Source organism: Cinclus cinclus, chromosome 2 (assembly GCF_963662255.1).
Source record: "Cinclus cinclus chromosome 2, bCinCin1.1, whole genome shotgun sequence".
Lineage (NCBI taxonomy): Eukaryota > Metazoa > Chordata > Aves > Passeriformes > Cinclidae > Cinclus > Cinclus cinclus.
Genome location: NC_085047.1, coordinates 62,354,353 through 62,369,538, shown reverse-complemented (window position 1 = coordinate 62,369,538; position 15,186 = coordinate 62,354,353). Strand labels below are relative to the sequence as shown.

General features: G+C 34.4%; 1 protein-coding gene across 2 annotated transcripts in view; it reads right to left on the bottom strand.

Annotated features, from left to right (window-relative positions):
- Window positions 1–15,186, bottom strand: part of TDRD3 (tudor domain containing 3) — a 92,516-nt gene that overhangs the window by 24,537 nt on the left and 52,793 nt on the right. For both annotated transcript variants that reach the window (XM_062487760.1, XM_062487761.1), the window contains exons 6-11: window positions 12,225–12,296; window positions 11,620–11,769; window positions 10,762–10,902; window positions 9,695–9,851; window positions 8,957–9,082; window positions 284–1,122 (exon numbers count right to left, since the gene is read on the bottom strand). In XM_062487760.1, the coding sequence (XP_062343744.1) occupies window positions 284–1,122; window positions 8,957–9,082; window positions 9,695–9,851; window positions 10,762–10,902; window positions 11,620–11,769; window positions 12,225–12,296 (1,485 nt within the window). The remainder of the gene's footprint in view (window positions 1–283; window positions 1,123–8,956; window positions 9,083–9,694; window positions 9,852–10,761; window positions 10,903–11,619; window positions 11,770–12,224; window positions 12,297–15,186) is intronic.

The window sequence follows — 15,186 nt, the reverse complement described above, 5'->3', positions numbered from 1 at the left end:
TCCCATCAAATTTTCAGCACTTAAGTCAAATGCTTCAGTGAGGAGCTTAAGTCACCCTAAACTCCACCTACATGAGAGAAACAAGGCCTTGATTTAAGCACTAAAAAGTTTGGTGCAATGATTATAAGTGACATATGTCATAAATATAAAAAACAAGCATTGAGCTAGGCAAAAAACACACCACACAACTATGAACAAAGGCCATGTCTCTGTAGTACTGTGCTAAATATCTCATTACATTAAAGGTACAATTTGAGATACTTCTCATTTGGCAAAGGCATACCTTGTTGTCTTCCCAATAAAGAGCAAAACATTCATCCCCTGGTCTCCAAATTTTTCCGTACTCCATGTGACTCAATGGTTCCAATATTTTCTCTGGTTTGATGGGCCCAGTTCTCCTTTTGGGACCGGTGTTATAATACAACATTTTATCATCAAAAGATGGGATCGCAGTGGGTCCTGACGATTTGATAGGTCCTACTCGTCTTCCTTTCTGATGATGCTCAGCATCTCCATTTGGTACAGCACTAAAATTATCAGTCCTGCTGGGATTTTGGTAATCATTATTAACACCAAAATGTTGCTCACTTTTTACCATAAAGGCTTCACTACTTATTGTTCGTGCTTTCCTATCACAAAAATTTTCAGAACTGTGTGTTTGGTTTTCCCTTTTCCCACGTTTCTGGTTATTGTTGTCTGTCACATCTTGAGCGGCAGAATTTTCCTTGAATTCTGTGAAAGACACTCCTTTTCCTACTCTGTTTTGCATATTGTTATCCCTTTTTTTGAAAGTAATATCACTCTGGTGAGTGGTTATGGGATAACCCAAATCCTTTGACCTATCGTTTCTAGGATAATGTCTGTCACTTTTATTTTTTTCATCTGTCCAGTGTTCTAAAGAGCTGTGCCTTTCAGGACCTCTGTTTCTTGGTAACCCACCACTTTCCAAAGCCTGCCTTGAACTCTGAAAATCCTTTTGAAAACGAGGGGGTTTCTCATTTCTTGGTTGTCTCATGTCATTGCGAGAAACGTGTCTTGAATGATTCTCTTTGATGCCATTTTGTTCTGTATTCATAACTTTGTGCTGTACTTGATGTGTTGGCTGAAATTGCAATTTTGGTTCTACAAAGAAAAAAAATATTTCAATTAACATATTTCACACAAATACATTTTAGAAATACTGTTTCATACTCTAATAAAGCAACAGTATTCTTTAGAAATATATGTACCGTTGTGACAAGGAAATGGAATGGTACAAACAGAGAATTTAGCAGACACATTTGAACTGCAATTCCTGGTTATTGAAAAACATACACTACTCTGGGCTGTACTTAGAACCAAACCACCTATGAGCAAGAGAAAAGCCAGGCATAAATTTCAGTTTACTCGTTCCTCCCTATGGACACCAACAACCCACTCGAGTAAGAACCATTTAAGACAGAAAAATAGAATTCCAAGACAGAGAAAGGAGGAGGGAGGAAAATGAGTAGGAAAAGGGAATACTTCTAATCTGAATTGAAACTTTATGTAAAAATACTTTGTTAAGAACTATTCAGGATAAAAGAGAAAAAGCAAGAAACAGAAGTGATAAAATGAACACAGCTGGTGAAATGCAGATAACAAGAATAGCAAAGCACAAGACTCTGGAGATTCTGATCAGTGAGCCATAATAGGACTTGCTCAAGCATCACCTTTAAGAGCTTCAACCAGAACTCTTAACTGATGAAAATTAAGACATGAATATCACTAAAAAGAAGAAACATGCTATGGCCTGCTGGAGAGGAAGAGAGCTGTGGGTATCTGTGAAACTTTTTATGGAATTATGAGCTTTTTAGGCAAACATGGAATTTTTAATGAGTTATTTAGGTGAAGAACAAAAGGAGGGAAGAATTGAAGATGAACCCAAGGGAAAATAAAGGAGAAATGAGATTAAACAGGAAAGCTTCAAATAAGTAAGTTCCTGGTCAATGCAGTCCTGCACATGATCACTGTAACCTGTCTCATCTCCTCATTAAATTCTCTTTCTAAATTCTCTGTTGTGTATGTGAGGGGACATGTTTTTAAATCTACTGGCAAATTTGAGGTAGGATAAGTTGGTAATTGGGACAAGGAAGACTTGGCAGCTGAATACTGGAGAGACCATGGGTCTTGAAGACCTATCAGGGAGACTCCAGGTCTGGGCTCACATAGTGGCCAGAACTATATAAAGTACATTCATGTAACTCTCCTAAGAGCTCCAGGCTGTACCAGCCAACAAGCTGGACCAGAGGTGTCTGAAGTCAGGGGTCTCCTGGCCAGGAGTGTGTGCATGTTGGTGGCTGGGTATGCGATCTGCTAGCAGACTTTAAATCTGCTGGAAAAGGAAAACCTAAACCCATTAAAGGGATTCATGTTTACATGAGCAATTTTGTGCCATGTGGGCAGCTGCAGAGGTGTCATTCTTCTGCTGGTGTCTGTGAGCCTGGTGTGTGCATGGGCCTAGTGGGACTGTCCACTCAGGCTCTCATGCACTCCCATGGAAAGGACTGTTACTACCAGAAACAATGAATGCTGATACTTGAGAGCAAAAGTATCAACTTTCATAAATACATGATAGATGGAAAGTTAAAATTAAAATGTAAATTTTACCTGGTTTATTTTTGTTAGAAAAACATTTTCAAGTATCACATTATTAGTAGTAGCTCACAGAATTTTTATTAATTTAATTTACTAAATTGCCCAATAAGAATCTAGCTCAATTTTTACATATATTTGATGTAGCATAACTTTTAGAAGCCACATTTGTTTTACTAAAATGACCTAGTGTTTTTGTTTTTCAACATGACATAAGCATACATAAGGCTTAGCTTGAACATAATCTTGGTAAAAATACATCTTACTCTATAATTTATTAGTTTGAAACCCATCACATTTTAAATGCATTAATATGTAAATATATACTACTCAGAAAGATACGAGAATTTCATAAATATGCATTTTCTTTTTAAAAATGCAAAGATGACTTTAAATCTTGTATAATTAGGGTTTTGTTGTTTTGGATTTTTTTTTTGTTAGTGTAAAACCTTTAAAGTTACACCTCTTTATTTCTCCTTTATAAATGAGACATGAAATTACTGGTTTTTTTTTACTTTTTATCTGTAACTTTGCATTAAATATCTTCATTACACTTTTCCACTTCTGTATACCACCAATCTTGCAGACTTCATATCATCTTGAAAGATTTAACTTCCTAATTAATTCATTAATTAACAGCTTCTTTTCCCAACATTTTTAATTTATACCTCTTCTCTTCTGGTAGTAAAATGCTCAGGCTTCCACTTCTCCTATGCCCAACCTAGGTTCCTAGGTCTGTTCCTAATGTTAATTACACATGAAATGACTGAACTCTTCAATGACCCTTGAATGTTTACTCCCTTGTACACACCATTACAGAAAAACGTGTATAAAACTCTAACCTAATTCACTATAAATCATCTTATTTAATATTCTGTAACAATAAGTTTGTTAAATTGAAGACACTGTTCCAACAGAAAAAAAAAAAAAAACAGAAATAGGTTCATTACTGTATTGGGCACGGTAATACTCTCCTAGCTGGCAGGATTTTAGGTTTGACTTAGATTCAATATGTTTCCTCTTATGGGCTGTCCTTTTCCCTTTTTCTAAATGAATAAACATTTCCTGAGCTGAGATGGGTAGTGACAGTACTTAGTACATAAAAGGACTCTATGCAACACAAATGCAGGCAAAGCAGTTAGTTTAAGATTAGTTAAAGCCTCGAGGAAAGCAAATCACATATTCTTGTATAATTCAAAGAAGTTTACTGAAATTTCTATTCAATTTCATAGCATGTAATGAGTAATTTTAGCTACTGTCCACACAACGTAACATGATCACAACATAAAAGCAACAAGCTGATTTGAAAGCGTGTTGCATCCTTTGATTACAGATTTTTTTTAATAGTAGTGGAAAATTAAAATAATACAGCAGGTAAAGTGACTACAGAATTTCAAAACAGGGAACATGTTTTTTTTTCTAGGTCTCTTTACTGTGACCTACAAAGGCTATCACTAAACACATGGCTTTTTTCCTCTAACCTCAAGCTATGCAAAATCCAATAAACTTATGTTTCTTACAGAGGTGCAGCTCTTGCGCTGAAAGCTTCCCTGTGACCACATCATACACGGCAGACTTGAATGAGCAGGGCACATTAACTGATTCATTGACATCCAAGTATAAATCACTCTCAAATGGAAAATGCCAAGGAACAGTAAACGTTAACTTTGTCAACGGTAGTCAATAAAAAAAGCCAGATGAGAATAGTACTGGTTCTTCATGTATTTGTGCTGTCAGGCCTGATCACCAAAAAACTGAAAGGATTCTAAAGTTTCTTTACGAGAAAATACCTTTAAAAATTAATAACAAGGTTCTTGTCATCTGCTTGGAAGTTCTGAGATGACAAGTAGCATTTGTCAGTCTGGAAACCTCACAATTTTGGCTTTTGTATGTGATGATGGAAGAGGACCATACAGGACCAATCACACTCCCCTGATTACAAGAAACCAGCAGGACTTGCTGCACTTGGAAGTCCCAGCCAACACAATTTATAAAACACTGCTCAATGCACAATGGAATTTCAAGAGTACGGTTTCCCGTGGTCCTCTCCTGTGGATTTAATCACTTTTAATAATGTGGTTAAATTCAATGACCATGGCCCTTCCTACACTTGTGGCAATGTTTTGGGTTTCTCTTCTCAAATTGAATAATACTTTTATGTAACTGTATGGAAGTATATTTTTGCCACAGCTACCTCCAGGGCATATTCTATCTTATACTGGCCAAAAGATTAAAAAATTGAAAGTCAATCAGTGATACATTTGTACAGAATTTGTGTCCTGAAGTAAAATTCCCATTACTCAATAGCTTTGTCAAGTTAAATAAATATCAATATAATTCTTTCTAAAATGTAGCAACACTGAAGAAAAGGGACCTGAGTGTGTGTTTCTGCTGAAACAAAATTAATACAAGCTGAGAAGAGTGATGATAAAAAAGTGGACAAAAAAAATCCAAAATATTCTAGGTTGTATTCACTACAAACTTTAACTAACCAGATTAAAGGACTCAAACAAAAACTGATATTTTTTTTTATTATTCTTTAAAGTGTATAAAATTTACTATATTTGTCTCTTTTGTATTTAAAGACAAAATAAAAGTACAAGCCTTGCAACATATATCATCAATGCTAACATACCAATGCAACAAATAAAAGTGATTTTCTTGATAATCACAATTAGCTCTGAATGAAGTTCAATTTTTAGAAGAACAAGAAATATGATATTATTCAATTTGGATCTCTTGTCAGTAGCGTACTGTGCTTGTTCAAAACATGACTACTGCATGGCAGATTCTTAAATGTTACAAATTTCTTTTAACTCCAAGAAGTCAGACTCTTTTTTTTTTTTCCCCTCCAAGCCTCCCCACTCACAGATATTCAAATAAATTGTTTGACCACAAAATGAAACAAATATTTGTTAATTACATTGCATAGCATTACCAATTTATTTCAAACCTTTAATTTATTTGGGACTAGATAAAGAATAATGTTCATTATTCCTTAACACTATAGCCAGAGCTCTTGGTACCATCTTACTCTCTCTGATAATCCTTGTGTTTACTTATTTAAGCTGGCAAAGATAGATGAGTTCCTCCTCATAACAAAAGAAAACAATAAGGAGATTAATGGAAAAAATATTCTGTGTTCAGTAGCAGAAACTAACCAAGTGCAAACATAGGCAGATAATTGAAAGCAATTTTGTCTACTATTTGTGTTATCTCTTGTAGTCAGGAGGTTTCTCTTGCCAAAATTCAAACTACTTAATTTCAACACAGAAATTTTTTGGTAGGTGCCACCAACCATTCATAGTAACAAACAAATAAATAAATAAACATGCTGTTTAAAGCTAAGGATATGTTTGCTTTAATTCCTTGCATTTCATTTAAATAAAGTATGTTAAAAGTATTCTATGCTTTACAGTTAAAGAGCTAGCAGATCATGGAGTCAGGTATTTATTACTTTTGATAGCTCTATTTACTTAAAACAATATTTCCTTAGCTGGAAAAGGGAGATAAAACATAAAAAACCCATCACAAGATATCACTTATGGGGCAAAACAGTAACATGCTTTCATATAAACAATATGTACTTCTTAAAAAAAAATTAAACAGCGAACAACAAGAAACTTAATGTGCTTTCTTAACTTTTAAAAGGAATATAACTACCTCCTAAAAAATACAAAGGTATTTCAATTCATAAATATTTTTCTACCTGGTCTAAATACAGTTATGAAAAGGTACCAAATCAAATAAAAACAATTCAACAACAGTTCTGCAGTTCTTGTTCAGCAATAGAACTGCCGAGCCAGAAGTGAATTTAGAAATTCTCCACACTACTATGGGTTCAGGTGCAATTAGAAACAGTAGATAAGAAAAACAAAGAGGGATGCACAAAGCAAATCAATCCTCTGTGTACTTGAAAAGAGAAACAACTCTTTTTTTCACTTTCTCTCCCCAGGTAACATAAGATTTTGAAGAAAATTTGGTGTTGTACAGGATTAAAAATTATTTAGCTCAGTTCAGCAAAACCACCTTTTGTTAGTAGGACTTTACATTGAATCTTAGTCATTTAGAGGGAATTACACTCTGTCTGAAGTGTTCACGGCTTTAATGCTTGCAATCATGATAAATATGGCCATTCCAGGTAATTATCTGCTCCTGGTCATATACAAACATGCAACAGTAGGGGCATGCTCATTTATTCAAAACCACTGTCCCTCTACAAACCCCTTTCTTTCTGAATACCTAAAAAAAAAGATGAGATTTTAGAGACCATACAGGACAGCAAGAAATACTGCAGAACAATCTATCTTCTTTTATATGTAGTACAGCACAATGTTTGGTGAATATAAATGGAGAAAAACCTGCCAGCCTGGGTGCTCCTTAGTGTATTACTGTGCAGGAAAATCAATGAAGAGACATTCTTGGCTTTGTCACATTACATATTGGAGTTGTTTCAATCAGTTTGTCCAATGTGCCTTTCATTTCTGACAAATACTTTTCTAATTCTAACAGAAACTACGTGTCTCTACTGCTCACAGATGACAGGATCAAATTAAATTTAAGAGTACTAGTAATGTATCTATATATCCTGTTTTCTGCAGACATTTGGATGCAGACTCCCTGAATGAAGAGCTCACAGCACTAAGTACTGACAGATATACAGAGAGATCATTCAGCAAATACTTTTAAAAATCCTGTCATCTCAGCTTGAATGGAACTTAAGACAAGTAATAATTAAGAATTTAACTGAAATTATTTTTAAAGGCAGAGGCAATAAAATGGCAGAAAACAAACTTTCAGTATATGATTTTAAGGATGTGTTTGAATTAATCAGACTGCAGTTTTCCTCAAATTTGGCAAGGAAAAAAATCACTTTTGAAAGTAATAAAAGAAAAAAAAAAATATGTCTATGATTTTCTTGAAATATCCATTTAAGAGATGCTGCAAGCAAAAGTAAAACCTGGTATAGAAACAGAGATGCAATCCTATGGACTATACACACTCAGTAAGGAAAATAAAAGCTAAGAACATGAAACTAAGCAACCACTTCAAAGCCTTAGAAAGTACATCATCTACTTCTTTCAGAAAAAAAAGGCAGAATGACTGAAAAGAATTACACAAAATAATCAGAAAACTTTCTGAGCTCTTAAAAAACACTAACAAGTTGGGTTTGGGTTTTTTCGGGAAAGCATGGTTCAGGAATAGTACACAGGATTACATATTGATTACTCAGATAAAGCGAGAAAAACCAACATAGTGATAAAACACATAAAAGCAAAAACCCTGTGTGTCATGCTAGGAAATATGTCAGAACTTTTGGTAACTGAAGGAGTATAAAACCTTTAGAAAGTTTTAATAGGATTATGTTTTTCTTCTTATGACATTTATGGAATCTTTTTATTTCTATTTAAGAGGAAAAAACTCATGAAAGTGATGTGTATTTATCTTTAAAACACAATATTGAAGGTTATAAACTGAAGTAAATATAATAAATGTATCTACTTTTTTAGTCACATAACACTATGCTTTATTGTCCACATACATGTACTAAATCCAGAGGATCATATAAGTCCCCCTAAGCAAACAGTAGTATCATTTTTAAAAAGCAATTCACTCATTTCATGAGTCTTGATAAACTACAAGTGCCTACTAACTGCAAAATCACTGACAATAAGAAATGTATATAACCCACAGGGATTATTTCTTTTAAATTCCTTAAAATATCTCGCAGTTAAACATAAAAGCCTTCTGTAATATCGCAATATAAGCACAAAATGTATCCAAAGAAAAATCAATGTTTGCAGTGTAAGCCAAAAACACTACCTCTGTTTTCATTTCTGCTCACTGTAAAAAATCTAATGCATCTTTGCTAAGTAAAATGAGTTGCCAAGAAATATCTCAAACATCATTCCCTATCTCTGCTTTCTGAAAATGTGGTTATATTCATTACCTGACCAGTTTACAAAACTGTATCAGCTAATGAGGAATGCTGGTGCAGTTGAAAGTCATTTCTTTGAATATTTAGATTTTTGATAAATACAGTGAAGACATGATATCAAAAATGAAGACTCATGGTTCAGGAAGAATACAATCAGATTAACAAATTGTGATTTGTGTCACCTTACTTCAAATTGCTGAGTTTTAGACAACTAACCACCATGGAACAACTTATTTGACCTTTCTTGAGAAAATAATTCTCCAAGTGCTCTTTTTTTTTTTTTTTTTGGATGATTGACAGTAGAGTAAATTCTAGGAATCAACTTTTAGATGACAGAGTTAGGAAAAAGAATTCTACCTATACTATCCTGCATTTGTTCCAGATACATACACTTGAGTAACTCACCCTCTACTGTTAGAGTACCCATTTTGGATTCCAAGAAGTCAAACAGTGTGCTTGGTGCAGATGGTCTGGCATTTCCTAGCTCTTCTTCATCTTCAGGTCTTATTCGGCCTCGGCCTTTCCCCTTACCTGTAAGCATTAAAGGTTTTTTGTGAGTGGGCAAGAAAAAATAAAAAAAGCGCACACATGCTTTCCTTTGATTTACGAAAAGTTTGTCTTTTCTGTCTAAAAATTCTGTCACGGAAAGGAACTGATAAGAAAAGGGAGTACATTTTTAAACTAAAAACTGGAGAGATTTTGATTAGATGTGAGGAAGAAATTCTTTACTATGAGGGTGATGAGGCACCAGAACAGGTTGTCCACAGAAGCTGTGGATGTTTCATCCTTGGAAGTGTTCAATGCCAGGTTGGATGGGGCCCTGAGCAACCTGGTCTAGTGGGTGGCCTCTCTGTATGGGAGGTGGAACAAGATGATCTTTAAGGTCCCTTCCAACCCATGTTCTTCTGTGATTCTAGGATACACATTTCCCATTTAAGGCTCATTAAATATCTGACTTCCAATTCAAAAATTTTGGCAATACACAGAAGCCTTTCTTAGGGATTTGCTTTCAGGTTTGCAATGCATTCTGACCTGCAGGAAAACAACATGCAAATATGCTCTTCTGTAACTACATTAGTAATCCACCATACACAAATTCTTTGGCTTGTAAACAGTTTTTAAGCATCTCCTTGCAAGCTTTACCTCGAGGTGGTGGTCCCTGAATGGGTTTCTGTTTACTGTTGCTCAGAAGAAAATTTAGTGCTGCCTCTAGGCTGTTACTGTTATCCATAAGCGCCTGTCTTGCTGCTTCTTTGCTAAAACCCATCTCTGTTATGTGTTTTAGAGCCTTTTCATCAACCTAAAATAAAAGGTACACACAAAAGTAATAAATACAACACTACATAAATCCACCAGATTTTAAATTAATTTTTCCTCAGTTTTTAATTGAAACTATTGTTTAATTGATTATAATATTTCAGTTTTGTATAAAATCTTTGCATAAAATCTCAAAAGAACCAGCTAATCAGGGGAGCTTTTTATTAGTAGTATGGCTTTTAATCATTAGTTTTCAGTTCTACTACTACGGGCTTTCAAACACAAATTCTCCTAGTCTATGTGAAAACTAAAAGAAATATCTCAAAATAATACAGGCATCAAAATTAGCCATCTGTTCCAGTTTGAACCCTTTCACAACTTTTGCAGACAATGCAATACTCAGTTACCTCTTAAAACATAATTGGCTAGAGGTTTTACAGAAGACAGCAAAGAAATGCAAACAATTCTGTAGAAATGTAGGCTCCGTTATTCCAAACTGCATAGAGCATGATGACAAAAAGTCAAAACATGAACCAGAAAGCATTAAGGACAAAAAATAACATTGCACCTGCACAAAATCATACCAGTCACCCAACTACTTCAACAGCTGCAATCAAAACCATTTTTACAGGAACCCCATGAATAAAACATTCTGTCTACAGGTTCAGAAATAGCCATATGAAGACCCTACAAAAAGCCCACAAAACCCAAAGCCTAATGGAATCTAGCCTCTGAGATACATACTTAAAATTTTACTGAATAAATGTTTAGTCCAGAATCACAGTGAAACTCATAACTATCTCAGTAAGGTTTAAAAGCACCATAAGTATTCTAAGCAGACCTCAAAAGGAAAGTCATAATTCCTCTAGTTATTTTGATTTTATTCTTATTATATTTGGGGTTTTGTTTTTAATATTACACATTTAAGACTCCATTAACGTCTTCCACCTTACCAGTTCTCGGTAGACACCTTCATTCTTCCCCTCTGGTTTAGCTATCTTCTCTTTCTGGAACAGTTCCCTGTTTCGATTCCCTCCAGCACTCACACTGAGATTGCTTCTGCTACTACCACCACCTCCTCCAAATGTCTTGGTCTTTAGATAAGCACAAAATAACATTTCAGCAAACAGAAATAATGAAAAGAAGCCTCAATATTTAGCTAGCAGAAAAAGCGCAGTACTTTTGTTGCAGTGGTTTGGGGTTTTTTTTTGGGTTTTTTTTGGGTGCTTTTTGATTTTGCTCTGGGTCAATAAATAAAACATTAATTTATACACATAGAAAAAGATCTATTTATTAGTTAGGATATTTTTCCCCTGTGCTCAAGTGAGGCTGTAAAAAGGGTATATAATTTTAGCTGTTACAACTTACTAAGCAATTTGAGAAATAAACCAAAAAGAAGACCAAAGAAGAACATAAAAACCTGACACATTAGAACTAAATTTCTTTGCTATTTTTTCAGACTGAGTTCAGAGAATCATGGGGGTTTTGAGAATTAAAAAGAGCAGATGAAAACTGATAACCTGCATTTATTACTTAAATCTTATTAACAAAATTGTAAAGCCCTCATTTTTTAGTAGTGGTAGCAAAATCGTATCTACAATAAAACATTATGATACATTTACTAGCTTTATTAAAAAGAGAACATAGCCACTAATTCAAAAGGACTCTAAGTCTGATTTATCTTTTTAAAGGTGCAGGAGTAGAATTATAAGCATGGAAATATCAGAAAGCATTTGTCATTTAAGAGAGAAATACTTAACAAGAAAAGATCAATAACAGTAAGCAAAATTCTGTAACACATGCATTCTAACCTCTTTGCTCTTTGCTACTTCTGCAATAGCAGCTGTTCTCTGCTTTTCAAACTCATCATTGTCTGCAGCAGTTTTCACAGTATTTGTCATTTGCAGAGTCTTTCTGCGATCAAGGTCTCTGCTATCCACTTGCACGTAAGATGCACATTTCTGAAAATGCAACAGAAATTTTTAATTAATTATTAATTAATTTTTAATTCTTCTGCCTGCTCTCATTTGAATAAAGACCCACCCAAGTTTTATTCGATAAGAGTAGCAGACCCTCAGATAAACAATATGATCATTCTTGGAAATTTGCTGATTCTTGCCAAATTCTTTGGCATTTAAGAAGGAATTGCATTAGTGCCTATGTGATCTTACCAGCAAAATCAAAGGCTCCACACACTAAATAAAGTTAAGTTTGAAATAGAGAGGAAAAATGTTACTGGAAACTGGAAAAAAAGGAGACTGGATTAATACAGTTCTGTTTTCTTAACAGCAATAATTTTTATATCCAAGTTATCGAGATCTAAGGTGTTTTGATAGCCTTCACCTAACTGGAACAAGGTACCTACTAATCATAATACATATACCTTTATGAAGTGACAAAGAGAAGTAGACTATACCTGCCCAAAAGGTACAAAAGGAGGAGGACCACCTTCTGTTCCAATGTTACTCCTATTGTGTTTTGCCAAACTCTGTAAAAGAAAATTGATAATTAACAAATTGCAAACAGAAACCAGATTATACGATAAATGTCTCTATTTCAGAAAGTACACAAAACTTGCATGATGAATATTTTAAGCAGAAAAGAAAATAGTATTTTTAAATTTTAGTTCATCTAAGTTAAGAAGAGGGTTGGAGGAGAGGCAGAGAAACAAAGAAAACTATGGAATTTTGCATAATCACTAAGGCAATACATAGAACAAATGTAAAAAAAAAATCAGTTATATAACAAAATCTACACTAATAGAACAAAGCAGCACATAAATAGGCAGCAGATGTTTCTTCATACAATGTCCAATGAACCTGCTGCCAGTAGAGATTTGTAAAGGTACACAGCACCTTTAAAAAGGGATTGGACCAATTCAGCCTAGATAAGGGAAGGTTGCACAATGGAGACAGGCTCTTTTTTCAGTGGTGCCCACTAAGATGGGCAGAACTGAAACACAGGAGATTCCCTCCATCACAAAAACCCTTTTTTGACTATGAGGGTGACTGAGAAAGGGAGGCTAGGGAGTCCCCACCCTTAGAAATACTCAAAAGCTGCCAGGACACTGTCCTGGACAATTGGCTCTAGGTGGCCTTGACTGAGCCAGATGACATCCATCCTTAACCATTCTGTGAAATTCATGATCCCATACATAAGCAAACACAGAAAGGATTAGGCAGAATTGTATCCCCTGATATAATACAGCAATTCTGTATGCCAAGGCTGTATAAGCACTCAGACTATGATCTCTCCCTAAAAACAATCTCATTTTTGCCACTGCTGGAAACAAAATGCTGTGCTACTAGGAAAAAAAGAACAGTTCCTTGATGCTGTTAAAATGCACCAAAACTGCATTTCCTATAATGTATCTCTTATTATCTTCATTTCCCACTGTCCTTTCCACTCAATGGACATTCATGCATGACTACATACACTCTGTTGTCAGAGACAGCCTTAATTATTTAAGGATATATATGACATTTACCTATATATTTTTTACCCTGATGTAGAATTGATTTAAATCCATCATGTGATAAATGGAGTACAAACATGAATCAGCTTTAAACCACTATCAGAGAATTTCTTAAACCAAATAATAGATTAACTTAGCTAATACATACCCAAATTAAAATTTTGGTCCACTCCTTTCAAGTTAACTACTTTCATTCAGGAGCCAAAGACTGTTTTCTAAATCATTTATAGTTATTAATTCCTTTTCAGGTTGAAAAAAAAAGAGAATAATCCTTTTTCTCATGCCTTGAAGCAAAAAAACACTGATAAAGTATTCAATAAATTATTCAAAAAAACACTTAGAAGTGCAGAAATCATAAAATGTTCCTGCTTTAGTTTCAATCAGTTCACTTAAAATGCTGCCTGAGAAATATAAGCTAACCAAGAGCTGATCACTGTAGCACGCTCACACCTCCCTGTACCTATTAACTGAAGCAGCACAGTGCAACAGTGATTTCATGGCCAAGCCACTTCACTTCCCCAGAGCAGGCACTCCAGGTGCAATAAACCCTTATTCTGGCACTTCTATATGTTTGCTTGTTTATTTGTACATAGAGAAATGCAGTCAATTTTGGAATGAACTCCCACACTGAATCAAATTATAATTTTAAAAAAATAATTGTACACTAGACAAAAACCCAAGCATTGGATTAATTCATGTCCTATAATCAGGAAGAGCATGCTGAATTTTCACTTTTTTCTTTCTTTCCCAAATCAGAATCAAGAAATCACACAGAAGAAAAAGATTGTTCCAATCTACTGCTCAAATGTTCAATTGGTCAAATGGCAAAAAAGCCCTTAAAAACTGACTGCCTATTTACCCACATAAATTTTGAATCACAACAATTTATTGCATGAAACTGTTATCCATAATGAAAGAATTCTAATGATCTAATGGTAAATAAGAGCCCTGATACCTACTTCTGCTGAGAAGTGAGAGCAGCTGCTTTAGAAACCAAGCTTCACATTGCACCAAATAAAAAGCAAACTGGCAACACACACACACAATCTTTTTTAACTTACAATTAAATTTCCTCATAACTCAGCAGTAACTAACATTTACAATAAACTTTGTTATAAATCCATTTAGTGTACTTCTTTTACCTGTTTTGCTCTATTTGGATCATGATACTAAAAACATATTTCCTAGAGAATCTCTTAAGAAACTAAGGTTTACAATATGAAATTGCTAGATATTATGTACTACTGTACCTTCACCTTTCTTTGTATATGTATTTTGAAGTATACATTTTCCCATTACATAATCTCAATATTTAGCCTCACCTTCACCAAAACAGAAAAATCTTCAAGTATACTAGAAAACTTTACTTTTAGATGATCTGTAATTCTAAGTTTCAAAAAAATTTAAGGGCCTGCCAAACAGTCTCACCTCAGCAGAATTGCTTCAGACTTCACTTATATATTGTCTGGTGTTTTGTTCAATAGCAACAAAATATTCTTCCCTCATAAGAAGAGTACCAGCAGTATCTTACAGATAGTGATCCTTCATGTTTGGAACATCAGTCATCATCAGAACATGAGGAACACCACAAAGAAATAATTATTTGGAACTGTATTTTTTTCCTAAAGATGTCCCTGACACTTTACCTTATATTTCCAAACAGTCTAGAAAAAAAAAAAAAATCACAGTAACAGTCTCATTTACTCCTTCCTTATTTATTTACTGTCGCTTAAATAGGGCCACTTAAAAAGACCTGAAATTTCCAGGCAAGAATTTACTTTATGATAAAATTGAATGCTACAAGGAAGAGCACATTTATTCCTCACGCAGTGTGATAATACTGCATTCATTCCACATATGCTGCATTGTAGTATGAGTCTTTTATTACTAAAACCTGATTCCT